At 43.7% G+C, this 24,983-nt stretch overlaps 1 protein-coding gene across 2 annotated transcripts; it reads left to right on the plus strand.

Annotated features, from left to right (window-relative positions):
- The first annotated feature begins 11,804 nt into the window (after positions 1 to 11,804).
- MAPK1IP1L (mitogen-activated protein kinase 1 interacting protein 1 like) lies at positions 11,805 to 24,146 on the plus strand. 2 transcript variants are annotated; one of them, XM_056346786.1, is made up of 5 exons: positions 11,819 to 11,915; positions 12,405 to 12,495; positions 19,711 to 19,738; positions 20,276 to 20,989; positions 21,467 to 24,146. In XM_056346786.1, the coding sequence occupies exons 2-5, from the start codon at positions 12,422 to 12,424 to the stop codon at positions 21,476 to 21,478; spliced, it is 828 nt and encodes a 275-aa protein (XP_056202761.1). In that variant the 5' UTR covers positions 11,819 to 11,915; positions 12,405 to 12,421; the 3' UTR covers positions 21,479 to 24,146. The 2 variants fall into 2 exon arrangements, with proteins under 2 accessions (XP_056202763.1, XP_056202761.1); XM_056346788.1 differs by lacking the exon at positions 12,405 to 12,495 and having other exon boundaries at positions 11,805 to 11,915.
- The last annotated feature ends 837 nt before the right edge of the window (positions 24,147 to 24,983 follow it).

Consider the following 24,983-nt stretch of genomic DNA (forward strand, 5'->3'; position numbering starts at 1 on the left):
TAATAGAAAGAAATCCTGACACAAGTTCACATACTGATAGTAGGACCTTTCTCAAAAGGTTTAATGTGAACTCTGCATTAGTATCACTTTTTAAAATATATCTAAGCTTTTTCTGCTATATTCACACAGCCAGTATGTGTTTGCCTCTTCCCATAACGTGGGAGAGCTAAGGTTACTCTGTACAAGCTGAGATGGTTTCACGCATCCTTTCTTCACTTGCTTTCCATCTGCATCTGGCTGGTTCAGCGTCTAAAGCAGTCATAGGACGAGTCACACGTGACATGGTGTGGGTGGAGAAGTTGTCCATTCAGAAAGAAATACACATTGATTTCCATTCCGAACAGCAGCAGCTAACTGGTTTTAAACTTGATCGTCCTTGTTAAATACTACTCTCAGGAAGCACCAATGAGGTCAGAATTGCCGAGGATGGAAGAGGAGCCTCTGTATCATTAGAAATACTTGTCTGTGCTACAGTGTAAAAATCAATACTTATTTACTCAACTCTATGAATAATAGAGTTTTGAATGTAAATATATAATTTATGCATTTAAAATCTATAGCATGGGGCTGACGCGAGGTGCAATAACTTCCCTCTTCCCTACATCCATTTTAAAAATCCCCTGGGTGTTGTGAGCGATGCGTTATCTGGCCACATGTCCTCAGCCCAGGCTCCCTGCAGACAGGTCATTACAGACACCTTCGTGCGGGGATCCGCACAGAGTTAGAAAGGACCGTGAGCCCCACAGTACCCCGCTTGTGGTATTGCTGGGGAGAATCCCGTGGATGGTGTGTGGGACCAGTCAGAGGGATGTCTGGATCAGACAGCATAGCTCCCATGGTTGCCACAACATAGCCGCCACGTAATTAAAAGTCATAGCAGGCTCATTGGCCCTTTAAGGTTGTCTGGCCACTGCCAAGGCCAGAGTCCCTCTGCTAAAGGTGGCCCTTGCGAATACAGGTCCCTCTTCCCCACACCAGTGCAAAGATACAAGGACAACTGTCTTGCAAGATAACAAGGACAACTGTCTTGCGAGATAATGAGGACAACAGCCTTGTGAGATACGAGGATGGCAGCCTTGGGAGATATGAAGACGACAGCCTTGTGGGGCAGCTGCCACACAAGCAGTGCATCTCCACATTCCCGCCATGGTAGTGATGCCTTTTCACAAAGAGCATGCCCTTTAAAATCCCAAACTGTTTCTCTCCCTGTCTCCTTCATCATGCTTGTGGCTCTTGCATGTCAAAATGATGCACCCGGAAAAACACTGGGCTTGTGTTATGGACTGTAACGCAACAGCACAAAGCCATTGCTGGGAAGTGCCAACTTAAGAAAGATTTGAGTCCAGCTTCAAGGTAGGAGGCCCTGCTGGCTATCCGGGAGCAATTCCATCTTATTTTCCTTAATTTTAATTCTTTGAGGGAGAAAAAAAAGATCTTAGTTATATCTTAAGCTCCTGTTCAGCCACCAGTGCTGAACTGCCATCATTGCATCTCAGAGTTTGTCTCAGCTGAAGAGGTTCATGGCCAGACTTCTTTTTCATACACGTCAGCTGGAACAGACTGCAGTCCGTTGCTTGTGCTAACGTGGGATTTTTTGTTTAAGGAAAAGGCTGGGTTTGTTCCTCGGAGCAGTTACATGATTGTATTTCTAGGTCAGGTCTTTATGTGTAGTCACATGAAGTTTCAATTTGGACAAAACGCTCAGTAAGGGTCTTGATGCTTGATGCTGTTATGATTAGAAAGTTGTCTAATCAAATTTTGTTTCAAATTAAAAAAAATTGGATTAGCTCTCAGACTGAGACCTTCACTGTTATTTTTAGTCTACAACTAATGAACCCCTGAAAATAGAGTGTATAATGAAAATACGGTGATTGGTTCTGCAGGGATGGTTGGGAAAATACATTAGCAGATCAGAAAGGGTAATAAATCTTCCATCACAACCTTCCTCATTAAACTAGATAATTTGAAATTGCCTCTAGTGTATTAAACAGTTCATTATTTTGTAGGGGAGCAACACACAAGACAAAAGAGTAGTGTTCTTGTAATTGATATCCAAAGCCTGAAAAAAAAAGATCAAGCAAATTTAGTCAAGAAAAATCAATCTGAGCACTGGCTGTGCTTCTGCACAACTTGTTCGGAGCCATCCAACACTTCACATCCTCTGACTTAGGGGAACGAGGAAAGGGCTCTGGAAAATACTGGGGGAGAGAGGGCAGGGGGAAGGGAATAGCTCTACTAAATCTGACACAGTGCTTTTCTCCACCAGCACAGTTGCAAAATTAGATAATTTCAGGTTTGCGGATATTTTTCTGATGGTAATTAACAGCCCCCCCAACTGGATTTCTTTATATCATCACCTTAGTGTTATTCCAAAGGCATCTAATGCTTGAAACAGGCAAAGGGTGCTGTCAGCCCGAGGGAAGGGTGTCTGGAGCAGCAGGAAGGATAACCTGCATGGGAAAGTGCAGCAAGAAAGAGGAAGTTGGGGTGACAGCTGAGGTGAGGAAGGAAGCAGTGCCAGGGTGCAACAGAGACTTGTCTTGGTGTAGCTGGCTATGACCAGTAGTCAGTAGGAATGGGAAATCTCCACCCTGGTGTTTTTGGCAAGGAATATCTCTCTGTGATCTTCAACCTCCCCTGCACTTCCTCATTTTTCAGGACATCTTTGACCTGGCAAGTTGGAAGCTGAGGGCAAGCTGAAGGCTTTTCTCGTCCATCTCTTTACAGCAAAAACAATTGGCATTAGACTAGAAGATGCCTGAGATCTTGCCGCCGCCAAGGTAACACAGGGTTGGCGAGAGAGACATCCTGTCATTTTTATACTCTTGTCATTTTTATTCTCTCCAAGCCAAATTATATCTCGGTGTGATGCTGCTGGCTCTCGTATCCTTGTACACAAGAAATCTTGGTCCTGTGCCCAAAGACAGAGCAAATGAGAAGGGGAAACAGGAGAAGATTTTATTGGGGAAGATATATTCAAAGGTGGTGGTGAGTGGGAGGGTGCGAGTTTGAGTACACCAGCCATATGAGGCACTTGCCCTTTGTTGATTCACTAAGAACACACACATTTATTAAGTTAAGCCAAAAAAAATAATAAAGTTCCCTGTTTGAGCAAATGCCTCTTCCCGAGTCCTCCTCTCCTCCAAATGAGTCAAAAAAACCCCAAAAAACCAGCTCTCACCCCCTTCCCAGCCAGCCTTTCTCACGCATGAGCAGTGCTTGGTTTCTGCTGGATATTCCCTTCTGACAGGATCTTCTGCTACCGCAGGTACAATCTGTTGGTACAAATTACCTGAGTGGGCGGCAGATTCCTGGCTAGACAAAAGACTAGCCAAGGTATAAAAGGATCCTTTCTTTCACATGAGCCAGGGTGATGCACTGAATACTTTGATATTGGGCTTCATTTAACAGCGAAAAAAGCACAAGGAAATAATCCCTTGCTTTATCTGATGCACTCCTTTATTGTGATTCCAGGCAGACAGGATTATTGAGGGGGAAGGGGGAGGGATGGAGAAGACCGAAAAGGAGGGAAAGCGATGGCAGGGAAACCGGGGAACCCGAGCTGACTTTTCCAAGGGCTTCCCAAGCAAAGCATTGTGCCTCTGCTCTTTAATCTCCTGTCCTCCTTCCCCCACATTGTACTCTGAACTGCTTTGATACCTGCACACTGTAATCAAATAGCGCTCCAAAACCCACATTTTAGAACCCTGTTTGTCAAATATTTGGCCATGTTAGCATAGAAATTCTTCCAGATAAATTCCTTCAATGCTTTATGAGCTAAAACCAGCTCATTTGTTATAACACAAATAACATATGGCATTAGCAAATGAAATTTAATATTGTAACAGCTGAAATGACAAGTGTAGCTTATCCACCTTAACCTGCAACGCACAGTGGTAGGAAGGAAAGCAAAAAGATGTACACCTCCCTCCGTCTCCCGCTGGCTGGGGTACTGTCACGAGCATCCAAAATTCTTTCTTTCACTGCCTCTGCCAGTTCCAGCTTTATCATATTTGCCTTCTAATACAAGACTTATACACTGACTTACCTATTTTATATAAGCCCATCGAGCCGAGTAGCCCATCCCCAACAGTGGCCATAAGTGAAGGCTCAAGGAAGAGCAGCTTAGACAGTGGCCAGCCCAGTTCGGCGACCTGTGCTTTGCTTGTCTCAGAATCAAAATAAGCATTACTATAGGAAGTTCTTTTGAATGAGGCGCTAAATGACTGTGTGCTGGTGTTTTTACAGTCTAAATATGACAGTGTGCCTTCATTTCTAACAGTAGGGAGATTGACTGCAAACCATTGAGAGCAAATTGGTGAATGAATGAGAGTACATCTCCACAAAAGTATACTTCATTTATTTGCCAATTATACTTCATTTTTAATTATGAAAATACATTTTAGCAAGCATGTGATAAAATATATACTTCATCTAAAAGAAAAGCAATTTCTAGCAGTATCAGACCTAACTACAGCGCTGGTTATTAAATTTTTGCTGAGAAGGAAGGGAGAGTGCCCATTTTTTACTACACTTCAGCGTAATCGTTTTGGAGTCTGATCCTGCAATCCTTGCTACTCCCTACTTGTTGTTTAGAAACAACTTGTGTGATTAGGAGTTATTTATAAGTTTAAAGAGCATTGCACTTGTTTTTACCTCCTGTTACTTCATTAAACCTGTGGTTCAAATAGTGGAGCTGGAGGAAGGCCTCCTGTTTGGGGAGTTGGTTCTTTCTGCAATTTTGGCAGCATATCTTGTTGTTCTCCCAGAATGTGTTTAGCTGAAGTAGCGCCAAGGAAGGAGTGTGACACGGTCCAGAATGAGACTGGTTTTCTCAGGTCACCAACCGGCCTGGACCCTGTGACGCTAGGCTGAAATATGACTGAGGAAGTGTTATTCATGTTCATTATTTGTGTTGCAACAGCAGGTTGATACTGCTGACCTCAAAACTAAAACAAGGAGATGCTCCACGTCCTAAGAATTTCAAGTCTAAGCATAAAATGGGAAACAATATATGAATATAGGAGAGCTGGTGGAGGGGAGTGGGCTCTGTAACAGTGCTGTTAATGAAGTCCAGGACAGCAGTCATGGGATGGGGAATTAAAGGATGGGAATTTCCCAGAGGAGGAGGAGAATGAGCTCCTGCCAAGCCAAGCAAAGGCAACAGGGGACCTGGGAAAGCAAGCAGCAGGGCGTGGAGTTTGCTGGAGGCAGTTTTTAGGTGCCCATGCTGCTAAACTGCCTCCAGCACAGCCCTGGGGAACGCGAAATAACAAGGCAATTACGTCCTCCGATCCCTCGGATACTGTTAGAGTGGAGCGCAGAATGTTTTGCCATGTACTTTATCACAATAGTCAGTTCCTTTTCCTTCTAAGTGGCAGTATAGGAGGAGTATTTCTGCTAATTAATTAGGATGCATTTACTCCGGGGGTGGAGTGGGGGAGTGGGATGTGTGTGTGTAGAGTTTACAGTGGAGATTTGAAAACTGTTTCTACAGACAATAGTACAAACATTTACGGGGAGGAGTAGTACTTGCCCCCAGGCAGGGAGAACTGAGATTAACATATAATGCTCACTCACACAGCCTGGAGCGGTTAGGTTCTGGCCTGGTGGGGAGAAGAGCAGCCTGACTGTTGGGAAGACTTGGGATGAAGTTTGGATGTAGGACTTCCATAAAAAAAATCCAGTGCTGGCTTAACATTTTTTTGCCCTCCTTCAGTGGGAACTCCCCAGGGTAAACCTGCACGAAAACAAACCCATCACCCAAACTTAGCCAGGCTGAGACTTTCTCAGCTCAAACCTCATACAAAAAGCCCCGAAATCAATGAAGAAGCTTTGAAATTAACTTTGGATCAGGCTCATTCCAAACCTTCCGTTATCTCGCTTCCAATTTATCACTGAAATGTCTGTAATTCTCCCCAGGGAGACTTTCTAGTATTTAAACAGCTACTACCTTGCATAATTTCTTCCTGTTTTTGTAAGAGAGAAAAGGAACTCAGAACATCATGCTAAATGCCTTACGAGTCCAAAGAATAGAGATTTTCATGGAATTTTCTGAATTTGTTAACATTGGTAGGGACGTGGCTGGAAACAAGCCCAAGGTTAAAAAGTTCAGATGTTTGTTTTCTTTTTTTAAATGACTCTTTCTTGAAATGATCTTGACTTCAGTTAATTCCAGCTACATTTGCACTTTAAAGGAGCTCTGTCAGACAGATCTTAAAAATATTTAAGTCTCATTTATTTATAGGAATCCTTCACACTTGGGTGACTATTGACTTGACAAATCCATTTGACCTAAAATATGACTAAGAAGTGTATTTGCGGTATGTTTATTAGTTCAGAAGTCTTTCCTGGGCTAATCTGTTTTCTGGCTGTATTCTTCCATCAGGCTGATGGAAAAATAAGACCCAGAGAAGGAAGTGGATTCTTAGGAGCGATCATGAAAACTGCTTTATTCTCAGGGCATTTTTGCATGGCATTAGCAACTAAAAGGCACCACTTCAGCACGGCATTTAAGCTATTTGCTGAATAAGGGCCTGAAAGCTGAAGGGGAGGAGGAATGACATGGGTGTTATTCCCACAGATTTTCTCAGAGCATTAAATGACTATTAGCCAATATGGCAAGATTTTACTGTATTAAAGTTGCAGTGGATGAAATTTGTGCTCTTTTAATGGGGTAGCCCAAAACTGACAAGGCACTTGCAGCCATGAAGTCCCTACCTGGAGCAGGGAGGGGGAAGGTAAGGCACAAAACCTTAGTCCTGGCATGGAGTGAACTCCCTCAGCTGCACCAGGTACCTGGAAAATGTCCATTCCAGATCAGCATAGAAATGTTGGGGGAAAATACCCGCACTCCGAGAGATTCCTAAAACTACTGTAATTAACAGGTAAGCATCGACTTGGATTTCGTCTGGAGGATTTTCGGTCAGGTGCCAGCATCTCTTCAGCTGCTATAAACCTCCCAGATGTGTGAGTAAAACTAGAGCACCCCTGGAGCCAGGCTCTCCACCAAACCTCATGCAAGCAGAGAAGGCAGCTCTGCCCACACTGCCACACACCGCTGGCTCAGCTCTAGATGTAACGCTTTCCACATGGTGTTTTATACTGAATACTCCTGTCAATAATTCATCACACACCCTTCGGTAGCACCTTTGTCATATCAGTGGCTTACAGATCCTTCACAAGCTCAAATGATCCTTACACACATCATTCCCTGAATTATTACAAGCCATTTCACTGTAAATGTGTTCTCTGGCACCAATCAGTGGATCATTGACCTTAGCAGCATGGCTACACCATCAATATACATCTGAAGTAGAGACATGAGCAACTTGGTACTGAACAATTAATTTCACATATAGAAATACATACGTCAGTGGCTGCGCAAAAAGCAGAGATCTCAAAGGCCCTCAGACAGTGTACAGAGAGAAGTGCCCAAGCAGAGAAGTGTCTTCTTAATAAACAAACAGATCTCAACTGCTTTGCACATAAAGGTAAAATGAAGCACAAAGATACAGTTGGACTCGATCTTAAGGGTCTTTTCCAATCTAAACGATTCTAGGATTCTATGATACAGCCACAAATGGCTTCATAGGGAAGTGATAAAAACCTGAGTGAGTGAGATTTAGCAATCCAGGCACATTCTCCCCACTGGGAGCTGCTCACATGACCACAGAGATACGCAGCAGGCATCCCTTGGCACGGACAGTACCTTCATACAGTGCTGGCCTTGCCTCTGGTGGGTCCCCAGCGGGTGAGGATGCAGATGGAACCCCACACTGCCAGCTGCCAGGGGCTTGGAGGCTTTGTGAGGGGGGGATTATTCCACATTTCTTGTCTTTCTCCTTTTCCTAAGGATCTGGCGTTGCCTGCAGTCACATGGGACTGGAGGCCAGCCAGACCTTTGGTCTGTCCCACTATGACTATTCTTAAGTTTCTCCAGCAGGGATGCGGGTGTGTGCCTGCGTGTTTGTATGCGTTAGAGAATCTGGGCCATGGGGAAAATCAATTCTCCCCTCACTGCCAGGCCCCAAGCGAGCTACTCCTCACCTCTTTCTCCCTCGCTATAAAACCAGCTCAATTTACAATTACAAAATAAGAGTGCAATAAAATAAGGGGTTCTTTGATTTGTTTTGAAGTTTTTGGAAAAAGACATTTTCCAGCTTGTCTCCACAGCAGTGAGCACTTGGAAACATGATCCTTCAGAGAACGAAGGGCCATAATTTCATATTATCATCTGCTTGTCAAAGCCGTGGCTGTAAGCCAAACAGCAAATGTCATAAAACTCATTGAGAAACTGTGAGGTGAGTTTCATTGGTGTCACACAGAGAGGAATTTTCTACTTCTTACTCACTAAAGAACAAAAAGAAGTAGAGAGAGCTCTGTCTTCTGCTGCCTGACATAATCACTAGCTCCAAAATCTGAAAACAAATACATGCAGTAGCTTGACACATGATCAAGGTTCTACATATCCACCACTGTGGAAAGAAAATGTACCCAGGAAATTCACTCCTTGTCACAAAAAAACTCATCTGTTAGTACCTAAGTGACTGCTGAAGTGTCTTCAATGACAGTTCACCTGCTCATCATTTCACAACAAGCAGACAGCAATGCTTCCTTCCCAGTTCAATCCAGTTTATCTCATGTCCTCAATAGGGTGCGTTTGCCATCCCAATGCACTTTGAACCAGTTTTATGATTTTATCTTCATGGCAACAAGCCTCTGCTTTGAGAAGGAGCACTTATTAACTAGAGACAGCGTCATTTTCAAAGTGATTTATTTTATGAGGGTTTTGAAATAAATGATCAGTCAGTGATTGGCCATAGGGGAAAAGCATATAAAAGCTTACCACATGCATTGAACATACCATCTGGTATCCTTTAAAATCTAGCTTCAGGGTGGCTCAGCTAATTCTTCAGAGCACATGATGTTCACAGTGCACAGTGAAGCACGAATACAAAAGCTGAGTGACATCGCCCAGGAAGAATCAACACTGTAACTGAAGCTTAATATCTTACATCTCACTGTTCTAGCCCATCGTCAGAGACTGGCATTTTTTTAACTAAAACTGACATGACATTCCATAGTTTTAAACTCATTACAAAAAATAAAACCTAATCCTTTTATTTTCTGGTTGGATAAAAAAGGGATGCCTCCACTGTGTCTCAGTTCCTCCTTCTGACTAGCTCATGTAAGAGCAGGAGGTACAAAAAAGATACTGTTATTGTTCTTCTGAATTTATTGTTTGTGGCATGTACAGCCCTCTGGGTGCGATAAAGTTTCCTGACTCTGATGCTTGTCACATTTCAGGATCTGTGTTATTGTCCCTGAAAAGTATTAAATCAGACAATTTGGGTATTGTCTGTTGTTCTTCCACCCCGAAGTAAAGGCTAAGGCAGGCAATTATGCTCGAGTTTGCCACTGAAAGATGAGAGAGATGTCGACAAACTGGAGGGAGTTCAGAGGGGGGCCACTGGTGTGGCTGGGGGGCCAGAGGGTATGAAGAGAGGTTGCAGAAATTGTGGTTTTGAGCTAGGAGAGAGGGTAGGAGGAACTCACCGCAGCCTCTAGCCACCCAGAGGGGTGTTAAAGAGCAGGCAGATGCTTCGCAGAGGTACGTGGCAAAAGGACAAGCAGCAACAGTCACAAGATACAGCAAAGGGAAGTCTGACAAGATGCAAGGAATAATGGCAGCATTCACAGTGACTGTATTTAGGGACTGCACTGGATGTCCAGAGAGGTTGTGCAATCTCCATCTTTGGAGACACTCAAAACTGACAAGGTTTGAAGTTAGCCCTGTTTTGAGATGCAGGTTAGACCGGAGCTTCTCTCCAACCCAAATATTTATATGATGCTGAAGGGAAAACAAAGTGGCCTGTACTTGTAACATACAGGCAACAGTGCAGGCCCTGCAACGTAGACCTGTAATAAAGAACTGTCCTCACATTATTATACCAAACAGCCTGTCTGAGTAATTTAAATAATACCCCAGCAGGTCCTACAATAGAGGCATGGAAAATAATGCCTCTTACTAATAGTAAGCCAAATTTCTTTCACACAACTTCCATTGTCTTCCTTAAGAGCTACATACAAGCTCTAAATTTGCAATTTCACCCCAACTTTTTTTTCTATTACATAATTCAGAGTGCAAAGTAATGTCTTCCAATAGGATGTGGCCAGGGCTTGACATTAGGCCCCCTGAGTCCAATTCCTGGCACTAAGACGGATCAATTGCACACAAATTATGTAAAGTCATGTCTGCAGCTCTTTTTACAGCTTTAAGTATATATGTACACACAGATGAAGAGCTGCCTTTGCCCGAAGGAGGGGAAAGCTGTGAAACAAATAAATGTTTGTGCAAAAATTCATCATCCTTTCTGCTTCTGCAGAAAGGGGGGTGACATTTATTACACATCAGGCGATCCTAATGTGAAGGCTGGCTGGTAAGGTTATTGATTAAAAGTGCTATTGCCATCCCAGTTTGAGATTTAAAGTGAGGCAACATCACCGTCATCGGCCGTATGTTTGCTCATTAATTAAGGTTTCTAACTACCAGATTGCTCAGGAAGAAACATCATGCTCTGGGGACTCCTGCTGTCACCGCTGGCAAACCAGGACCCAGCAGCAACTGCCCGCGGTGGAGCCCTTTCTAGGATGGAAAAGTGAAGGTGAGCTGAACTGCTGTGTGAGAAAGATTGATTTCATTCTTACTTGTTTGTTTCTTCCAACAGGGCCACACAAGATATGCTGTTTCTACACAAACTCCCAGTGATCGCTGTGCTCAGGAAGGCGGTTGTGACATCAGCCTAAATTTTCCATGGTGTTTAATTAAATTTGGAGGGAGCTGATTAACCAAGTTACCATGCCGTCATGGGACTGGGTCTGTAGTGAACGCCCATTTAGTTTTAGTAGTGATGATTTATGCAAAGAAATAAGTAAAAACGTTACAGTTTCATGCCTGTTGCAGCTACCATAGCTGCCTGGGGCCTGCCCCTGCTGGTGCTTTTTCCCAGTTGCTTCAGAAATGGCAGAATAACGACCTTGAGAAGTACAAATAGATGTGCAGTCACAAGGGGAAGGGCGCCAGCACATGGGGCATAACCGTTGGCATGTGCTTGGCATCTGCTCGGCATCGCCCATGCCCGCGTTTCTGCTGAGTTTAACGGAATAATCTGTGTATGCAAACGCTTGCAGGATTAGTGTCATAGCTTGGAGGGGCAGGGCAGGAAAACGATGCTGTATATTTAGTTCTCCTTACTACAAGGGTCTGAGGACATGAAGGTAAGCAGGGAGATGTCGTTATCTGCGAAAACCCGCCAAGTTATCAGGTGTGCCGCCCAACCCTTAGGTCTAAAATGCTAAAACTGTACGTTTTGGGTAACTTTACATAAACCTTGGTGGGATTTTGTGCTAGCTGAGGGGAAAGCGGCCAGCCAAGCCAGCAAAGGGCTCGAGGTCACCCTCCCGCCGCTGCAGACACCTTTCGGCGGGCGGTGGGACGCCTGTTGCCAAGTGGCCCCGCCGCCCCGTGCCCCGAGGCCGGGGCCGGGCCGGGGAGGGGCCGCCTGTCCCTGCGGGGGCCCGGGCTGTGGCCGGCGCCGGGCGGATCCTGTCAGCGCCGCTGCCAACCCCCGGCGCGCGGGGGCGGGAAAGCTCCACGTGACCGCGAGGCCGCGCGGCGGCGGCTGGCGGGGGGGGGTAGGGGGTGTGTGTCACGTGGCCCGCAGCGGGGCGGGCGGGGAGGGCGGGGGCGCTCCTCGGGGGTGGGGCCAAGCGCGGGAGCTTCCGGACGGCGGGGAGGTGGGGCCTGTGACGTAGTTCCGCTTCCGCCTGGGCGTCGGGGTGGCGGTGGTGCTGCGGGCCGCCGCCTGCTGCCTCGCTCCTGGCCTGCGCCGCGCCGCGCTCCTCCCGCCCAGGTACCCGCCGCCGCGCAACGGCGGGCTGCTGCCCGCCCGGCCTCTTAGCCAACGGGAGGGAGGGCCGGGCCGCTGTGTGGGGAGGAAGGGGAGGGGGTTCCATCCCCCACCTCGGCGGCGGGGCCGTCCCCCGGGGACTGCCGGGCCTCAGCTGGCTCTTCCCCCTTCAAAGCCTCGGGAGAGGCGGGTGGGGAGGTGCCGCCTCCTCTCCCGGCCCCGGCGAGCTGCGGAGGGGTGGTACCGGGGGGTGGCAGGCCTCCCAGCAGGTACCCTTCCCCGCCCGGAGACCCGCCGCCTGGGGAGGGCCGATCGCTTCGCGGGGCCGGTGGCGGCCTAGTGGTTGCCGCCGCTCTCCGTGCCGTGGGGCTGGCTTCGCTGATGCTGCAGAGCAAAGGAGGTTCCTTTGTAGAAGATCTGGTTTACGCTGTAACAGTGGTAGCTACTGTGTCTTGACTGGGCAAAATGTTTTGTTGGCTTTATTGATGCTAGATGATCGTCATCCGTAAATGACTAAAAATGAATGCGGATCGCACATAAATGACTGTTTAACTCAAAGGTTCTTCGTTAAAGAAGGTCTCAGGCAAGTCGATTTTTCATAGTTTATGAGAAGTTGATTCATTTTATCAAATGTTAATATACTTAAGGTAGCTACTTACTGGGAAAGCTAGCACTGTGTGGTATTAAAGGGTGCATTGCTTGGAGAGATATCTGACAGGTTTTTATCTCTGAGAGGGAACTTGTTTCTAGGTAGATTCCATAGAAGACAGTGTTGCTCTGATGCTGTTCAACCTTATTGTCAGTGGATGTAAAACCAAAGGTAGCTTTTTTAAAAAAAAACACTGATACACCTTGAAACTACCCTCTCCTAGACCTATGGAGACCAGTGGCTGATGCAAAAATTTGAGGTAAATATCAAGCCAGGCCTAGAAACCTCTTTTGATATTCTTGAAACTTGAGTTCATTCAAGTATGTTTTAACAGTGCCAGATCAGCATGTGAAAGATGCCAGCCATATCCATGCAGTGGGTTTGGAGCCTGAAAAGCGGTTATTACTGTATCCTGGAAAAGCTCTGAGCCTCTGTTCAGAAGCAAAAAGCTTTGTGACTTTGTCACATTGATGCTAGAACTGGAATATGACATGCAGTTTTGGTGGTTTTATTGGTGGGGGGCACACATGCGCCAAAAACCCTCCAGTGAAGATAGCAGATAGTCACTTACTCTTGGGGTCAGTATGTTTATTTCATCCAAAACAAATAAAAGTAAGTAAGCTGATAATTCCTGAGTATATAGCTTTGATAGGAGGAGAACACAGGTATTCTTTAAATAGTTTTTATAGCTAGTTCAGGAAGACTTCGTAAGAATTGATAATTGGAAGCTGGATAACGTGATGAGCATGGGGTCTGTAGTGCTAAACAAAGTTTAGAGGCAACTATGGAAGTTATGTTTTAATTGTTCTGAGCTGCTGGAGTAATAATCTTTTGCAAGATTCATGGGGTAGGATGGTGCGGACAGGAATAATCTTGCGTAGTGGAGACTCACTGTTCTCCGCTGATTCTGTATCACAGCTGGCACATGAACAATCCACCTCAGAAGTGATATATGTCTGCTGGGTTTAGAACCATCTGCTTGTGATGTGGTGACCATCTGAAGTGATTAGGTCTGGTCTTGGTAGGGAGGCAGCTGTGAAACTGAATGGCCTGTCACGGGTGGAAAACTGGAACAGATTACAGTCTTTTATGGCTTTGTATTTTACAGGTCTTGGAAACTGATAAGACTTCTATTTTGAAGATTTTTTTTTTTTTCTGGTAGTTGATAATTTATAGCAAATGCAACATTTTAGTTGTCTGGTCATAATTAAATCTGTCCTGAAAACGTGAAAACTAAAAAGCTGACTACTGTCCTTTTTGTTAGTCAAAACAGACATGGGAAGGGGCAAAAAGATCACCAAATCTCATCTAGCTACTAATGATATAACCGTTTATTTTGTTTATTTTTTCCCCTCCTTCTGTCTGTTTACCAGTTGTCTTTATTCTCCCAGTGAATAAACATGCAGGTCAAATTAAATGAATGCGTGGTACGCAAGCGCATCAGTGTGGCTGCTGAGAAGGCATTAAAGATAGGGAAAGGCCAGCTATAAAATGTTGATGTTTAATGCCTGAAGGTAGAAGCTGCAGGAATTTGCATATTTTAGGAAACATTTAGAAGCTGTCTAAGATTTGGTCTCTCTTCCATTTTATCTGTATAGCTATGTTGGGTAGTTATACTTATGTGGGCAGAAATCTTGTAGATGAGGTTATGCTGGTAGGTATTAGTCATGTTAGAGTGACAAAAGAACCTCTTTCCTGATAGAGCCATGCCACCCAGTGGAAATGCAGCAGAGCCTGTTGCATCTAAAAAGCATTTTTTCTGTGTTTGAAAAATGATCTTGGAGACGGGAACTAAATCTGGCACATCAAGTGTTTGGAAAATGTCATACAACTAAAAAAAATGAAAGCAGTTGATGCTTAGTTTTGGAGAGCTTTATTAAAAGAAAGTGATTTGGACAGCTCTTTCTAATGAGGGTCCCTAAGGACTGATGATGGATAAAAGTCAGGAAAGGCAAGAGTATGAGAAAAAGTACTACTACATCCATCCCTTTCAGTTGGGCTGGATGTGATCAGGGAGAGTTTAGAGCTTAAACACTGTGGAGCTGTCTTACTGTGGAAGCTGTTTAGTAGGACAGCTTTAGTATGCCACACGTAACACCACACTTCCAGAAACTTTCCAGGGCTTTCACAGACCTCTCTGAAAATCACCAGTTGGTCTTGAACCCTGTTGGTAGAACTAGCCAGCCAGTGCTGTGTTGGAGGGGTGCTTCCCAACCTTTCTCCAGCCTGTGGCGTGGAGCTTGGTACGCTTGCTTGTCTCACCTACCTGCTGTTAATTTTTGGGAGCAACTCATGTGTCCAGGAGAGCCTGGACTGTGGTTTGAAGATTTTGCTGCGTGTGCTTTCTGGGTAGGTGCAATGGAAGTCCTTCATGCCCTTTCATCACTCTTCAGGATAAAGGATTAGAGAGTTTCTGCTCCTGGATGCCTTTTTTGCAGACAACGGTGATCTCTGTCTATCCCTGGCTTCAGTTTGACACTTCTGGCCATATGCGTTCTCAGAGGTGGCTGGGAAATGGTGCCCTGACCAGTGGTTGGGAGCTGGCAGGCTCTGCACTTCTGGAAAGCAGGGGATGTTACCAGGGGCGGTGGCCTTCAGAAAACAAAGGAAATCGTATCTTACGGCACAGTGGATGTGAGCAGGACTTCGGTTTGAGTGCTGCCAGTTCTGTAGTCTTTCTACTCCCTGCCAGATTACTTAAATTCCTGAAGCCTTCTCCTTCCACTCACTCTTTACTTCCCTCAGCTCCAGGAAAGAATAATTTGAAGTAAAGTTTAGATGTGGCAAAACAGACGTCTGTGACATGAATCAGCTTTTCTCTGCTTGTATCGGTGCTTCTAGGAAAGCTTGAATAGAAAATGGGAGTCGATTTGTTAACTGTACTGACACTAAAACTCTAGTCAAGAGCCATTCAGTACATTTTTCTAAAATCTTGGGCCCATGCATGATGAGTAGGTACGTTAAAATGGAGTTACTTGGAGGTCTTCTGTCTGACAGTGTCTCTCAAGTCCAGTTTGCAAGCATCTGAATGCCTTCGGCAATATTCTTACAAATATAATTGATATTTCTGTAAGGTTTTGATTGAAATTCTTTATACTAGTGTTGTAGATTCTGGATTTAAGTACAAATTAGTTCATATATTGTCTGAATATGTCTAATGGTAATTTTCAGTTTCCTATTTACTAATTGAAGGTGGCAGTACCCAGATGAAATGTGTGCTTAAAAAACGTCCCTGAAGTAGGCCATCCTGTCTGCGAGAGGATCCTTGACATGCTTGGCATTGGCTCAGTAATGCCAAATGTTGCCAACAAATGTTGCTCTTGTCTGCTTGCCAAAGCAAAAAAGCCACTAAATCTCACTATAAGCTATGCTTAACTACGCTTTTTTTTTTAATAAGTCGCGCAGCAGAATTGTCTCCTTAATTTTCATGACACAGAAATCTGCTGACAAATATTGGGGTTATTTGTTGATATTTTGTAAGCAGGCCTGTTTCAACTGTATTCATTCACAGTTTTGACTTGAATTTACTACTCCCTGTCACTTTTCTGACAGATCATGGGATTTTCTTCTGCATTCGCCTGTAGGTCTGTTCTTTTCTTCCTTCTGTCCCTTGCAGCATATGTTCTAACTTCTTCTGTGGGCTTTTTTCAATCTCTTGTGGATCTGTTTTTCAGTTGGTCTTATCCCATCTCTCCATCTGCCCAAAAAAAGGATGATTCTTGTGGCCTGTTCTGGTGTTACTTTTTGTTAACCTGGGTTTGTGGTTTTTTTTTTCTTTTTTCTTATGAATACATTTACATGCATACCTCTGTAAAAAGTTATTTTTGTTCTTGTCTCTATATTAATGATTGATTACCTATATTTTGTGGATTATATTAGTTTCTGTGTCTGTATAGGTAAAGTACATATTGAAGTACAATGCCACTAAAAAGCACATACCAACTTGTGATTATTATTGATTATGGTTCATTGCAAAAAATAATGAATTTTAATGTAAGAGGTATCTATTGATGAGAAATTGAACTTTTTTTGGTAGATGTCTCTTGAACAGCTGAGCTGTTAATAATGGGAGCAAAATCTACCTTCCAGAAGTAGATCAGTTGGTTTCTCAACTTTAAACAAGTAGTCATTGATCATTGAGCACAAATAATGGGCTGGGCAGAGAACGGATCGAGAGCAGCCCTGAGGAGGAAGACTCGGGGGTGTTGGTGGACGAGGAGCTCAGCATGGCCCAGCCCGGAAAGCCAACCGTACCCTGCGCTGCATCACCAGCGACGTGGCCAGCGGGTCGAGGGAGGGGATTCTGCCCCTCTGCTCCGCTCTGGTGAGACCCCTCCTGCAGTGCTGTGTCCAGTCTGGGGCCCCCGGCATCAGGGGAACACGGACCTGCTGGAGCGAGTCCAGAGGAGGCCACGGAGATGCTCAGAGGGCTGGAGCCCCTCTGCTGTGGAGACAGGCTGAGGGAGTTGGGGCTGCTCAGCCTGGAGAAGAGAAGGCTGCGGGGAGACCTGACAGCACCTGCCAGTACCCAAAGGGGCCGACAGGGAAGCTGGGGAGGGGCTTTTTACAGGGGCCTGGAGTGCAGGACAAGGGGGAATATTTTTAAACTAAAAGAAGGCAGATTTAGGTTAGACAGTAGGAAGACATTCTTTACTTGTGAGGGCAGCGAGGCACTGGCACAGGCTGCCCAGAGCAGCTGTGGATGCCCCATCCCTGGGAGTGCTCAGGGCCAGGCTGGATGGGGCTGGGAGCAACCTGGGCTGGTGGGAGGTGTCCCTGCCCATGGCAGGGGCTTGGAACTAGATGGTCTTTAAGGTCCCCCCCCAAACCAAACCAATCTATGATTCCAATTTGATCAGTGTACCCCATCTGACTTAGGTATTTGTACTTACTTGAAGGAACTACTGCTGTTGTAAGCTAATGTTGAAGCTTTAACTAACCTTCAGATTCATACAGTTAGGCAGTGATTTCCACCAGGATGCTACCTTTGTAGATAACGTATTTCTTAAAAGGTTTATTTAAATTATTAAGTGTAACGTGGAAGTTCACTGTGTTTCCACCGGGGTCTAGGCTGCTCAGTGTGGTCATAAATAACTTGGGAAATGAGATGAGTGGTGTCTTGTTGATATGAAGCCATTCAGGAAAGTAAGGATTAGGTAATAAATGACAGGTACAATTCAATGTTGATAAATCTGATGTAATTCAGAGTAGATAAATGTATAGTGGTGGTGCATATAATTTCATATATAAAATGATGGGCTGACCCTTAACACTGAGGAGTGAGATATTGCTACAAAATTGTCAGTTTGATAGTCATCAAAAAGCAGATGAAACATTAAGAAGTATTAGGAAGGAAATAGAAGACGAACCAGAACATAATTATGGAACTGTATAAATCAGTGATTATCCTGCACCTTGAATTCTGCGTGGTTCTTCTTGTCATTCATCTCAAAAGGTATAAAAGAATTGGAAAAGCCTCAGAGAGGCAGTGAGAATAATCAAAAGTATGGAATAGCTGCTGCACAAAGGTCAATGAAATAAGATAGAGCTCAGCTTGGAGAAGGAACAGCTGAAAGAAAATGGTAAAAATCTGTAGAATAATAATAGCATGGACAGTGTGGATAAGAATAGACTTACTGATTTCCTCAGCTGCAAGAATGAAGGCGCAACAACTGAAACTAGTAAGATCCCAGGTTAGAACAGAAAGAAGGTGCTTTTTTGTATAACAGATAGCAGCCCTGCGGAGTTCCTTGCTAATGGATGTTGTAGGTATGAGTGGTACAACTGGATGTGTTTGTGGAAAAGAAATTATTTGAGGTTTATTATTCCATAGAAATTGCCTACAATTTTGGAAGACTCTGAGCTTGGAACTGTTGAAGTATCAGTTCTTGTTATTCCCTACTGGTCATTGTTGAAGATAAGATGGGATGCTGAGCTAAATGGCCCCTTGTTCTGAATCAGTACTGTCCTAAGATTAGGAAACGGTGTAGATAGTCTTCCCTGAAACTGTACAAGTTTATTACTCTAGTTTACATGTGCATTATTTGCATTATGTAATTTATAACCTAATGAAGCTTATACACTTGTTTGTCATAGGCTATCTATACAAACATCTGTCCTTGAGACCGATCTCTGTGTTAAAAGTGAGGTCTTCACCTTCAACAAGAAAAAACAAGGATTGTTTTTCATAGGGGTCAGCTTGACAGTAGTATTTGTACTCTTGACTTATATTTGGTATTTTTCCTCCTCTTATGTTCTTCTCCTTCTCCCACGCTCTTCCTTAAAACCTTCTGGCTGCACTGGGACATGTGCACCTATTTCACTTGCTTGTGGTTGTCTGTTAACAGTTCTTCGCCTCTAGTCAGTATTTGTTGTTAATCAAACTGACTATAACTTCAGCTGCCCTTTTGTATGGCTGACAAAGCCAGTCAACATTCATTGTGGTAAAGCTCTAAGTGCTGTAGTTGCCTTCATAAAAAGATAGCATGACTCACTGGTCCCTATATTCAATGTTTCTTGTAAGGGTTGAAAGGTTAGAAGTTAGGTACACATTAATGACACCTTTGCAATGTCTACGTTCAGTTAAGGCTAGCTAGCTGGAGTCAGTGAACATAAGTAAGAGCTTCCGCTACCGTTAGTATGTTCGGAAGTAATTGGAGGCTAAAGCATCAGCCAAGTATAGTTCTTTTATTTCTGACAATAAGGTCTGCATGGGGATTTAATCATGTTTTGCTTTTGATGCGTTAACTTCACCTGCAAGCAGCCTGCTGTACCTTTTCTGAGTCCCAGTTTAGAAAAGTGTGACTGCTTTACAGGCATCACTGTCTGGGTAGGCTGCCTACTCAGTATGAAAACTTGAAATATTTTTTTAGTGTAATGTGACCCATTTATGTTATGTGTTGGTCCTGTCTGAGATGGGTAGAGGCTGAAGACTTTCATTTTCATGAGAACTTTATCAAGAGGAAAGTATATGGGTGGCATGTACCTGTGTGGGCCAGAGTCATTAAAACAAGCCACTGCGAAGAGGCACTGCCAGTTCAGTACTTACTGTGGTTTAATTGAGACAAATGTAGAGTGTCTCATGAACTCTTTCTTGAAATACTTTTATTATTTTCAACAATTTTCACTTTATTTTGCCTTACTTTTCAGCAAAATGTCTGGAACTGATGAATTTTCGGTAAGTCACAGTTTTTCTTTCCTGAAGGTCAGCCAGTTCTGGTACTTCATTCTAAAAGTTGACAACCTTTTTCAAGATGAAGGGGAGCTTACAGTGTGAGAGGCTAATTCTCCACTACTGCAGTTGTGGTGTTTTCCTTTTGGGCAGATATAGCAGTCTGGGTTAAACATACAAAGCTGCTAGGTGCCTTGTGGTCTCTCCTGCTGTGCTATTAGCAAAGGAGTTGTGCTTTAATAGGGTCAGAATAGCTGTAATGGAAATCTATGAAAATCTTTTCAGATTTGCACTGAACTTGCTTATTGCTTTGTGTGGTCGCTTGCCTTTTATCTTTGGTTTTCTAACTGCAGCATGTCAGAATGCCTCTTCTACCTTAATGATAGAAGCTGCACAAAAATTAATGTAATCGTGTCTGTGCAGCAACAAAGAGCTCTTCTCCTCCCGTTTTGGCAACTGAAACATATACTCGTAGTGGGTGGATGTCTGCAACTAGTAAGTCCAGTAAACATTTTACATTCTCACTGATGCTTTATCTTTTAGTTGGCAGATGCTTTACCAGATCAGTCACCTGCTAAAACCTCCAAAGTGAGCAGTACAAAACCTGGCCAACAGCCTGGTCAGCCACCGCAGGGCTGGCCAGCTTCGAATCCTTGGAACAACCCAAGCGCTCCCCCTATGGCGCCAACCGGACTGCCACCAAATACGTCTGCTTCCAGTGTGCCATTTGGACCTCCACCAACAGGAATGTATCCTTCAATGCCCCCTGGACCGCCTGCTCCATTTCCTCCTCCTCCTACTGGACCCTCTTGCCCTCCTCCTGGTGGTCCATATCCACCCCCAACTGTGCCAGGTCCTGTCCCACCAGGGCAGTATCCTCCACCAAATATGCCCTTTCCAGAGCTTCCAAGACCTTATGGTGGTCCAACAGAGCCAGCTGCACCTCCTGCTCCGGTTGGGCCATGGGGATCCATGCCCTCTGGAGCATGGGGACCAACAATGGGAGGGCAGTATCCTGCACCTAGCATGCCATATCCACCCCCAGGGCCATATTCCGCTCCTACCCAGACTCCAGGGGCTGCACCGACAGTACCATGGGGTACGGTCCCACCTGGAACATGGGGACCTTCACCGCCGGGTCCATTCCCTCCACCCACAGGATCATATCCAGCTCCAGGACTCTATCCTACGCCCCCTAATCCTTTTCAAGTGCCATCTGGTCCTGCTGGTGCTCCATCAATGCCTGGTGGTCCCCATGTGAGTATTAATTTTGGTCTCAAATTACTCTAAAATGTAATACTTTTAAGTGTGGAAATTGAGTAGCATAAGACCTATTAGTGCAGGTAAGGGATTTCAGCACATCTGGTTTATTCCTGTAGTGAGTGGAATAATAGCCAACTTCTTAAATGCTTAACTAAACATACTAGAATGTTAGACACACTCCAACTTGATATAATTTAAGCATCACATTACAGTGGTCTTCCACTCTGTAGAAAGCCTTCTCTAAAAGGCCAAAAAGAAAGGGGGGGGCGGGGCAGGAGGGGAAGCCTTGTAGTAATTTCTGAAAGAGAAAATACTCTGTTCTCTGTAATCTAGTGAGATTGCTTCTAAGGCACATAGGGAAGGAATAATAAATTATAAAGATGAATTTGGTTTTAATTAAGAACTTCTGTAATTGTGAATTAACTGCTTTGTGAAAAGCCTGTATTGACCATGAATTATTGTCTCTTGCAGCCTTACCGTTGAATACATTCTGGGCAACAAAATACTGTAGTTTTCCACCTTCATCCACTACTTACAGAGATTTTTACAGTTTTTGTTTCAGTAATGTTTGGGGCTATGAAGAATACTTGCCTTCTGTATGTGCATTTGAGGTATGAAGGAGCAGTTTGCGTAAATTTACCTTGCTCATATGCTGGCATAATCATTTGGTTTCAAAGTGAATTACGAAGAACATACATAAAACTAACATCTGTAGTTCTTATGTTGGCAAGTATTCCTTGAAAAGACGGGAGTTGCCAAGTAAGGATTATAAAGAATCTGGCCCAAGGACTTAAAAAAAAAAGTTAATTCTTAAGTTTCCATGGATGCTTTAAGTCTTGTTGCCAGACTTGTACTGGTCACTGAATGGATGGATAGTCATATTTTGTCTGTTTTCAGGTTATTCTAAAATGTCAATAAAAAGTGTTTCAAGGTTTTATTCAAGAAATGTAATTTTTGAACATGCTACAGTAATTCAAACTAAAGAGACAGAGCATGAGAACTTGAAGGTTTTCTCAGCATTTTGTATATATTTAAAACAATTGCTCAGTCTGGGACTACGGAAGAGAAGATGCGCATTTGAAATACTTGGTCTGACTTGTCAGCACACTGTTCGTGTTCACAAACAGGCATTTATGTGCAAATTTAATAACCTGAATGTGCAGTTAACTTTGAATCGACAAATGTGAGTTTTATGCATGCAAATGAGGACATCATTTTGCCAGTTCTCATTCTGTGGTGGTTGGAAGTTTGGCTTGGTCTATGTAAAGAGAAACTGATTCCCACTTAGGTAAGGTACTTCCCTATTTCTAACCTGGGTTCTAGTCATTTAATATTTGACTTTGCTGCTGAGTTGCGTGAACTCAGCAGACTTTTTCAGAGTCCCTGGAAACTGAACTTGAGCTTAAAAGATCAAAAAACCCAACCTCATAATTCCCTTCCCGGCAGTTTCTGGCATGGTGTTTAGTTCCATCGGCTACAAAGATCCTTATTGCCACAGTTGAGAACGAGGAGGTCTCATTGGGGCTCTGTTGAGTATCGTAATGGGGAAGAGTCCTCTGTTCTCAGCTGTGTGTCTGCATACCTCACTGAGTAAGTGTAATTTGGGAGTAATTGAATGTTTAAAAGCCTGTGCACTGCTGTGTAGCTGTCCCCCCTCCTCCCCCCTCTGAAGGGACGCTACAGTAAGTTTTCATATTCTTGCCATATCTGTGCAAAGAGCATGCAAGGGATTTGCTGCAATGCTAGTTTAGTGTTATTGAGACACACAGCCATGTGTCTGTGAGAAGTTCTGGCACTCTTTGTGGTACTTCATAGCCTAGGCTTTGACCATGGACAGTTTGTTTCATCCCCAGCTGGGGATATCCTAACTTAGCCGCTGTAAGTAGAATTAAGAACAAATTTTGCTTAACATGGTAGTTTGTTAACTACCATGGGAGTCTTTGTATCATGGAACTGTGAAAGCGAGTTAATTCTCTTCCAGTACCTTATCGTGGCTTCCTGCATGCATGTGATGGACTATCTTAAAAACAAATGGGGTGACCTGGTGGTGATGCGTGTTAGTAGTCCTAGCCTTTACGGCAAAGTCCTGCAATATTTTTGCAGAAGGCGGCAGTCATCTTAGCTGTGCCTGTTTTACTCTAATGTCACGAAAGCTAATAGCAGAAGTATGTGTATTTTTTTGTTTTAGGGAGACAGTACTGAAGCTGAACAAAAATACTTAACGTTTCAGCTTAAAACCTGGCATCTGTAACCCTAGAAATAGGAACAAAAAGTGAGTCTTTACTAACCTTAAATAAGCCCCAGTTGCCCCCCAAACAGACTTGGCTTAGATCTTGGCAAGACTAATTAAAAATTAACATAAGAGAACATTGACTACATTTGCTCAAGTGCTTTTTTTGATACCTGCAGCCTTAGATGATAAATCAATGTAATGAAAAAACATTTATTCCAAATGAACGGATCGTGCAGTAGCAGCACTCCAGTTTGAAATTGCACTGGCCGTATGTCTTTGCAGGGAATGGGAAGAGGTAGGAAAGGATAAAGCAAGTGTAGCAAGTAATGATTTTTGGCAAGGGGATTTGTAAAAGTAACTAGACTTCTAGGTTCTTCCTGAAATAGGCAGGATTTATTACTGGAACATTTAGGCTAAAATTCAGTATATATGGGATGTTTTTCAATGTATATTCGTATTTCTTGAGATCATAAAACCTGTTTCATAACCCCTTTGTTTTTGTGAGCAAAGTTCTTTGCATAGCAGTGAAAAGGGTATACCTGTTAATCTATCGTGTAAAAACTCAAGTTGTCACTATATACCGTGTAGTAACTTTATCACATGTTATGTCAAGTGTGAGCAACTTCTGGCCTGAAGCTTTTGCAATGGAATTTGTACATTTCTATGCATCGTTTGAGTTAAATTGCTGAGAAGTTCGTTTTGACTTGTGCTTTGAGATTGACATACTGCATTTGTTTACAATATGAAATATAAGCAATCACATCTTTAAAGTATAGATTATCACCTGCTGCTGTATTTTCTTTAGATGAAACAAATATTGCTGTATGATAGTGAGAAGCTATAAATACAGGATTTGATATTTTTTTGAAAATGCTGTCACTTTTGTATAAGATTAGACATTAAACGTATTTTCAAGACTGTGGTGTTCACTGTTTTTCAATTACTGCTTTTGGCATGCTTGTGTAGACTTTTGCCTTGAATGAATAGTAAAAATAGGACATCCTTGATTTGCAAAGACTGAATATAAAATCAGAATTACTTGACTTCTGTGAGTGTTTTTCCTCTTCCTTTTGTGAATTTTTGCAGCTTGTGCATAAGGCATATTAAATGTGGATGCGACCATTGCGATATTGTAGCATATCAGCCTCGGGTATTGCCTGTTCACATAAATGCCCTGTTAAGAGGAAAAAAAGTAATGTGATCTTGCTTGTTCTAGAGGAGGAATGGGGCTTAATTTTTTTTTTACCTGTGAAGAGTGTGGTGTCCGTTTTTCCTGGCTCTGGACAATTCCTGTGCTGTGTTGACTCGTGGATGTGGTAAGTGACCCACAAACCAATGTTTTCATACGCTTGTCAGGAGTTTGATGGGGCAGGGTGGATAACTGAGAAACTCCAGGGCTTGGCAGCTGCGTGAACTACAAAGTTTGGGCATCGCTCATCACGATGTTTACATTCTTTGTATATAGTGGCCTGCAGAATGGTTCACACTGAGCTGGCCAGTGCTGCTGCCTTTGCTCACACCTTCAGCCTTCCAGGAAGGTAAAAATGGCAGCAGTGAGCAGTAACAAGTGGAAACAAAAATATTTATCCACTTCAAGGCTTAGAAAGCAAGCTCCTCTTAGACTGCACACCAAATGGAATCCTTACATCTGTTAATAGAAGAAACGATACAATGTCTGGCCAGTGCTTTATCTTACGTGTTTGGCTAGGGGGTTGTCTTCTCCTCTGGATTTCTCGAATGAATTGTCTCTTGCAA

The sequence above is a fragment of the Falco biarmicus genome, chromosome 7, assembly GCF_023638135.1.
Source record: "Falco biarmicus isolate bFalBia1 chromosome 7, bFalBia1.pri, whole genome shotgun sequence".
Classification (NCBI taxonomy): domain Eukaryota; kingdom Metazoa; phylum Chordata; class Aves; order Falconiformes; family Falconidae; genus Falco; species Falco biarmicus.

Excerpts from the sequence above, each read along its gene's own strand:
- MAPK1IP1L (XM_056346786.1), top strand. The coding sequence starts at position 12,422 with ATGACTAAAAATGAATGCGGATCGCACATAAATGACTGTTTAACTCAA. Across the intron at positions 12,496-19,710 it reads TTCGTTAAAGAAGGTCTCAG|CAAAATGTCTGGAACTGATG; the intron begins GCAAGTCGATTT and ends CTTACTTTTCAG. Across the intron at positions 19,739-20,275 it reads CTGGAACTGATGAATTTTCG|TTGGCAGATGCTTTACCAGA; the intron begins GTAAGTCACAGT and ends TTTATCTTTTAG.